General features: G+C 35.7%; 1 protein-coding gene across 1 annotated transcript in view; it reads right to left on the reverse strand.

The window, feature by feature from the left end:
- The window catches only part of Soat1 (sterol O-acyltransferase 1), a 61,556-nt gene that overhangs the window by 16,480 nt on the left and 36,889 nt on the right, over window positions 1–8,187 (reverse strand). Inside the window, exons 4-7 of the mRNA XM_023703605.1 lie at window positions 4,523–4,674; window positions 2,802–2,861; window positions 1,826–1,933; window positions 754–775 (exon numbers count right to left, since the gene is read on the reverse strand). Coding sequence (XP_023559373.1) covers window positions 754–775; window positions 1,826–1,933; window positions 2,802–2,861; window positions 4,523–4,674 — 342 coding nt within the window. The remainder of the gene's footprint in view (window positions 1–753; window positions 776–1,825; window positions 1,934–2,801; window positions 2,862–4,522; window positions 4,675–8,187) is intronic.

An 8,187-nucleotide genomic window follows, 5' to 3' on the forward strand; every position in this document is an offset into this window, starting at 1 on the left:
TAGTTATTCATAGTACAAGATGCAGACATGATATGTCCAAACACTATTAGTACAAATCTTTCTTCTCATTGAATTAAAAGAAAGTAGCTGTATATCTACCCTAACTATTTTGTGTATATATATATATATCACCACAAAATGGTCCTTCATTTATATCCCCCTTTTTTATTAGTTTTGTCAGAGATGGATATTCCATTGACATTTAAATATTGTAGGTGTGTGAATTCAGCAAAATAATCCAATGTAGTCCAGTAGTCCACAATAGTAGTGGGTTATCCATAGGACTGGCAGTGTCATAAGTTGTTGACTTGAGCCTTTTACAGCTCAGCATATTAATATGGCTTTACTTTTTATACCTAGTTTTTATACTTTTCTGCTGAATGGTTAAGACCAAGATTAAGCAAGACCTATATAACAAGAAATGAAACTTTTGTATCTGACAAGGTCAGTCAAAACCCCACAGGATTTACCCTGCAACCTTGTACCACAGTTTGTAGATCCTTTGTCAGTGTCAGCCATGTGGATGAGTCACAGCCATTGCTTGGCCAGTGTGCTCTCTGTGAAAGCCTAAGAGAATGTGTTCTCTCTAGGTGACTCTCCTCAGATGCATTATACATCATCAATCACGTTCCTCTGTGGCCCCATAATCTCCTTGATCAGAAAATTTGGGATACCACTCTCAAGGAATTTAAACCTTTTTTAAGACTTTTTTTAGACCCTAATCTTTCATCCTTAAGAAATAGTAAAACATACCAGAGTAAAAATAAAAACAATACTTTAGAGACAAAAAAAAAAAAAGACCAGAGATATAGTTTAGCGGCATAGTGCCTGCCTCGCAAGCAAAAGGTCCTGAGTTCAATTCCCCAGTACACACACACACACACACACACACACACACACACACACAGAAAAACTGTAACAATAACACATCCAAGTCATGGATGTAATAATACTCCTAGATAAAGACTTCCTTCTAACCCTTTGCTTCACAACGTAGCTCAACACTAAATTTCTAAGAGCCCTAATATAATATGGCTCTGAACTTAAGATATCTAAGGTAATAAAGTTTCAAAGTTTGGAATATTAGTGTCTCACATTAATATTTTTAAACTCCAAAATATTCTGTGATAAAATTAAATATCATCATGTATACAAAAGATGATTTTTCAGAAGGAGATAAGTAAAAATTAGTGTACTAATATAATATTATTGTAACCTCAAATTTAATTTTCAAGACAGTACATAATTCAATGATTACAATGTCATTTTAAAAAAATTATTGATTTTTATATTAAAAAGAAACATCACTTTTTCTACCTTAAAATTCCTGTAAGTCATTTAAAATAACAATGTCAAATACACAGCATAGAAAAACTGCTAAGTCATTTCACTTGGGACAGTTACCTAGAAACATCATATTCTACTGCATTCTGGGGTAGACATAGCTAGCACTTGCCTACCACACTCAACTCCCTGGACTGATCTCTGGCACCACCAAAAAAAGGAAGTATTTTTAAGCAGCATATGGTGGCACATCAGCACTTGGGAAATTGAGGTAGGAAGATCCTCGTGAGTTCAAGGCCAGCCTGGGCTACACAATGAGTTCAAGGCTAGCTTGTGCTACATAGTAAGACCCTGGCTCAAAAAAAAAGTATTTTTAAAATAAAAGTAATGAAGTCCAGCTTTCTCTTTATACTTTTCAGAAGAGTATCACCCTCAAGTCAGTCACCTTAGACTTTTCCAAAGCAAATTTCACCAAACTACCAAAATTTTGTGAAAATTCCCAACTTTTCATGCATCAACCATCCATGTTGTTGTGTCTTACCTTCCTTCATCAATGTAATCAACTACAAGAGTGCTGAGGATGAAGATTATGAGAATAGCAATAAACATGTGATATATTGTTCTGATGTGGTCCACTTCAAACAGCTCACTGTGAATGGAGTTCAAACAAATTAATAACCTATATTTAGTTTTTAAATACTTTGTAAATATTCTTCCTTAAAGAAGTTTAGAAGATGTTTAATCCCCCTTCAAAAACATCACAAAAAAATAGCACAAAATATTAAACCTCAAGTACAAAGATATTAAAGGGTAAGACCAGAGGTTTAAAAAAAATTACAGGGCCAGCCAGACAGCTCAGTGCATGTTTGAGCCCTACGTTGATGATGTAACCAGCTATACCAATTTACACATCTACCACTTAACACATCTGCAAAACTTACTGCTTAGAAATGCTTTCACTTACTCCTCACTGATTTGTACTTACAACTGAGCTATTTTTGTTTTAAAACATAGCAATGACCTTCTAGATGACTTTTCTTAAGTATCTTTTATACATAAAAGAAGTTTTTTAGGGCCAGCCAAATAGCTCAGCGGATTAAAGAGCCTGCAAGCAGGCACAGGGGCCTGGCGTTCAATCCCAGGGCCTTCAGTGCTGGCCACGCCCCTGGGGCACACTAAGAGGCCATTGAGACTGCGGGTGGTGGCGTGCACCTATAATCCCAGCACTTGAGAGGCTGAGAACAGGAGACTTCACTATGAGTCTGATCTGTGTGGTGCCACTTTGTATACCATGTACTAAATACATTCCCAAAAAAAAGAAGAGGAAGAAGAAAGAGAAGGAAGGAGGGAAACAGGCAGGCTGGCAAAAGACTACACACAAAAAACTATCTAAACTAATGATTTATATGGATATGGAAGAAACTCATTAAATAGTCATAGATTAAAGCAGTAACTATGAATTAGGACAGCTTTTTTATTTAACTGAAACTGATAACAAGAGCAAAAAAAATACTTACTCCAAGAGAGAGCGTCTTGAAACAAAAATCTTTCCTTGCTCTGGAGGTGCTCTTATATCTCTGGAAAGAACAAAATACAGTAAAATACAAGTAGCTCAACTATTATAAGAAACATAATTCCATGGACAAGAAAAAGAATACTACTAATTCCAACATCTAACATAATCTTTTACTGTGACCTGGGTACTGTATTAAGATTTATATGTTTACGAAAATTTATTCCACTTTTATTTCATATTTATCTCATTTACTCCATCTGGGGAAAGAACTTCAAAGCATGTTAAAGCATTTGCTCAAGCTCAAAACAATGAATGAACAAGCTACAGAGGTGGATTTAACCTCAGACAGTCTGACTCAAATCCAGGTGTGGAACTGAGGCAACAAAGTAGCCACCCCTCAAAGGAAACAACAAGCAGGGAGCCACAGTTTGAGTGGTAAAAGAGGGAAAGAAAGCAAGTGTGCCCCAAGATAAGGAAGCAGGATACACAAGGAGTAGGGAGTGGCCCCATAAAAGTAAAATGCCTCCTTTGTGTAACATGACTCTCTGTACAGTACTCAGCTGCTCTGTCCACGGAGTAGCTATCTTTGTGGTCTGTGTCTGTGTTTCTTTCCTATCATAAATTTCTACACTAGTCTTGAACCTGGCCCATGTATGTTTATGTATGTTTTCCATCTACATCTGGCTAATAGCCTGTGCTAGCAGATGGCATTCATGAACAGTACTCTGAGGTAGATGGAAGCATATCTAGTTAGGATGAAGGAGGTGTCTGCCACATCTAACTGTAGCACCACTCGCGAGGTCTCCTCCATTCTCAGCCCCTATTGTAAAGGCATCACCTAAATCACATGTTGGCAACCACTCTTCCTACTCTTAAGATTTTCCCTGCGGTCATGCAGAAGCCTCTATCCTCATTGAACTCTAGGTCATATGTGGTTAAAAGGTTCCTCCTACAAAACTGCACCAATATTTTATAATATTCTTCCTAATACCAAAGGACTTGCACAACCCCAACAATCTTAATGATTGTCTTTAGGTACAAAAACACATTTTAGCATCTAGCATTACCATTTCCTTTAGGACTCTGTAAGGCCAGCACTTCTGTCAGCTATTGCTGCTAAAAACTTCTCCAAAAAAGGAGAGATTAGCACAGAGAGCACAGGATATAAAATTAGAAGATACCCAGAATGACAAATTAGCACATAATAGCTTTTGATAGCCTTTTCTTTTATTCTGCACTGTCCAATTAGAAAAATATACAACAAGTAATGCTATTACAAATACATACTCTAGACTACAGATAATAAAAGGGAGTCATGTAATGATATTGATTAAGAGCAACAACTTTAGAGCCAGACTCTGGGTTCAAATCTCTTCATTATATCTTGGATACTATTAAAGAGCTTCATGCTTCAGTTTACTAATCTGTAATCTGCATACCTCACAAGATGATTCAGTTATTACATATAAAGCACTCAACAAGCACTGGTTCTATTATTTTATTAGCCAGTATTCTTAAAAGGCATGCGTGTAGTTATAATCCACATATTAAGAAAAAAATTCACCTATCAAGGGATTATATAGCTTTCCCAATTTAACATTCAGCCAATAAAAAGTGGTGATGGACATTAAACTCAGGCAATTCTTGCTGCAGTCTACATTCTGACCCTGGGCTACACTAGAATATATGTGTACAGTAAGAGAAAATTATATACATACTTACTTAGTTCTGTGGTTGTTTTTCATTTCTTCAAGAATGGAAAAAGTTGTAAGAGCACATCCACCATTGTCTAATGAGGCAGATTTTTCAATGAGACTAGTCACAATATCATCAAAGTGACTACCAACTTCCTTTAAAAAAAGTGGCTTCAATTGCTAGAATTTTACAACAAATAAAGAAAAGCATAAAAACGTGAGTCATTCACAGTATTCCACAGATATGGCCTAAACAACTGTTTCAAAAGAAAGCTACACTAAGTGAATTCACTGCAACAAAAATAGAAAAGTTCCTATACCTGACTTGCTTCAAAAATGGCTACCAAAAAGAAATATATTGTTTTTATATCCTTTAAAAAATTTAAACTTTTCCAAGCATAAATTAAGACAAAGTAATTGTTACTGAACTCCTACAAATGATACACAAAATCAAAGTCATACGATAAGACTTTTTCTTCATATTTCTATTTAGAAAATAAAAAACTTAACTCCATTATGTAACTACCATAATTTTAAGTCTTTTTTCTAAAGCAAACTCTTTACCTCAAGTACCCATCATTTATTTTAGAATTTTCTGTATTACACCTAGATTTCTACAATGTTTATATCTACCTCCTTAGCTACAGTGTTTCTCTAACTATAAAACATTTATGTGTCTTAGGTGTCTATACGTATCCACATATATGCACAGATATTCACATTTTCATACAATTGTACAAGGAATTTAAGCCACAACGGAGAATACAAATGGAGAAGAAAATGCAGGATCTATGTTCCCTTGAAGAAAAAAGTTTTTACAAAATTACTTTTTCACATTAATATTTTAGCTTCTTTGTGCCATTTCATTATATGCCCATCTTCAGCTTGGAATCTTTTAACAGGAAGAATCTCAAAACACCAACAGAAGTAACATAAAGGACAAAGGTTCTTTTGTCATTTGATCTCTATAATTGCACTAATCAATAAAAAAAAGGTTTTGTCCCATGTAGAAATATACCAAAAGAGAAGGAAAAGGATTCCCTGATTCTAGTTCTGAGTTCTGTCCTAGGTGCTGGATATACAACAACAATGTACAAACCCAGACCCCGTCCTTGAGGAACTAATGGGGCAGACAGGATGGATATGAGTTTGTGATATATATATATATATATATATATATATATATATATATATTGGTATGTCTCAGAAAGAGGATATATGTATATACCATGCCACCACTTGGTCAAAGTAAGAATAATAAGACTTGAGGTAGAAAACTGAAGGTATGATGTAGAGAAGTTAAACCATTTAAGGTCTCAACACTTTGACTTGAACTTATGTGTCCTCTTACTCAGTATTAAAATACAAGCCTGGACACCAGGCATGGTAATGCATGCCTGTAACCCCAGAACTCAGAAGACTGAGGGAGGATTCACATGAGTTTGAGGCCAGGCTGTGCTACATAAGCCAATTCAAGGCCAGCCTGAACTATATAGGGAGATCTTGTCTCAAAAAAAGAAAAGAAAAAAGAAAGAAAAGATGAGGAAGAAGAAGCAGCAGCAGCAGCCTAGAATCTCGAGATGCGATAAAGGTATTGAAGCTCTTTCTTTTACCTATAATTCTTTACACGTTGGTCATTTCCAATTAAGTAGTGGGTAAATGCATGTGAAGCATGAAAAAAATGCTATAAAGTATTACGCATATCAGTAAAGGCTACTGAAATTATGTCCTGGTGCACCCAACTTAAACTGAGTAGTCATCTTCTCATGGCAAGCTCTTATGCCTGACTCTTCAGTCACAGTCAAATGTTCAGCCTTTGCTTGTGTCTAACAATGAGGAAAGACATTAATTACTAATGGTACAGTAAATGCCACAAAAGGACAGTTCACATGACAGTAGAACAAACAGATAGGATATCTCAGTAGTATAAGGGCCAGTACAAGGTATAGGTTTCAAGTTTCCTTGCACATTTCATTCTTATCCTTATGACCCCAGAAGAACAGTTTGCATATGAACTTTATAAGGTTCTTATTCTAATAAGATTAATTCATATCTTTTTTTTCCCAGCAGTAAAATTTGTATATGAGTAGTTCAACAAGCCAATGTAACTATTTAAATCTACCACATTCCTATCTACAGCATTGTAAGATGCCTAAAACGTTCATTTCTTAATGTCTTGTTTTTTTGTTTTTGTTTTGTTTTGTTTTTGCGGAACCGGGGATTGAACTCAGGCCCTTGCGCTTGCCATGGAAGCACTTATTCCACTGAGCCATCTCCCCGGCCCTCTTAATGTCTTTCTCCTTGTTTTCTGAGGAGTTACAGATGATAGAATCTGTTCCCACTGGGATACCAGGAAAAAGGTATGTGAACACTGTGAACACTGCTGTGTTTCTTCATACTCCTCTTTTCATAGATCTTAATAGTGACAACAAAGTGTTTGCTGACACATTTGTGTAATCAATTCCACCTCAGAAGGCTGAGGTAGAAGCACTGAAAGTTCAGGGCAGTGTGCGCAATTTAGCGAGACTCATCTTTAAGTAACATTTCTAAAAAGGGCTAGGGGTATAGCTCAATGGCAGTGTACTTGCCTAGTAGGTGTGAAGCCCTGGGTTCAACCCCTAGGAAAAGGAAGAGGGTCATAACTGCTTATTATAATAACTTCTTCATAAGAGGGAATAAAAAAAACTAATCCAAGAAGTGGTGCACTTTTCCCAAGTTCTTCTATCACATGAAGCTGTGGTCAATGAGAACTTCAAAATGTGACCATAAAAAAAGTAAGTAATATCGAATACAAGGAACCTGAAAAGGACGCTGGGGTTACAGGCTTTTCAATTTGCTCTCAACTTCATAGCTATTAATATTAATTTCATTTGGTCACTAGACAACGGTCACCCCATCACGGATGGATGGACAGATGGAAGGAGAAAAAGGAAAGAAAGCAAAGGAAGAGAAGGAAAAAGGAGTAACTAGAAGGTATAAAGAGAGGCTTAGATAACCTAGAAAATAAAATCACTGCATTTTCAAGCTCAAAGAAAACTTTATTTTGCAGGTACCAGAAATTGTGAACTCAGAACCTCATGCTTGCCAGGCAAGCCAGGCAGGGAGGTCCAATGCCACTGAGCTATATCCTTGGCCCAGAAATCTTATTTTAAATAAGCAATTAAATTAGATAATCTCTAAGATTTAATGGAAATGACAAACACAAAGCAAAGATGCTATAGGTAGAACACACAGGAAATGCACAGATGATCAGAAATAAAATTGAAAAAAAAGAAAACTGAAAAACCAAGTAGAATCTACATCACAATGGAACTTTATCCCCCCACCCCACAAAGTCATTTTATTAAATTGTGCACATCACATGTTAGTGCAAATAATTTAATCTGTACTCCAGAAACTAACATACTATACATTTTTATAAAATAGATTTCAAACAATTATTTACTTTAAATACTGTAATTCTAAAGTTAAGCACATTCAAACTATATTTGCAATAACCTATATGCATGAGGTACTGGATACCACTGGCATGTTAGCATTCTATGGTGGAGTGGCTTCCTATAACAGAAAATGATGAACAAGATGAAAGTATTTTTCTACCAGTCATTTGTCACTAATTCCTCCATAAATCTAGTGATCCTCTCAACAGCAATTCCAAATAGCTTAAGGATTTTTTTTTTTTTTTTTTTTTTT

Source organism: Octodon degus, unplaced genomic scaffold, assembly GCF_000260255.1.
Source record: "Octodon degus isolate 3935 unplaced genomic scaffold, OctDeg1.0 scaffold00176, whole genome shotgun sequence".
Lineage (NCBI taxonomy): Eukaryota > Metazoa > Chordata > Mammalia > Rodentia > Octodontidae > Octodon > Octodon degus.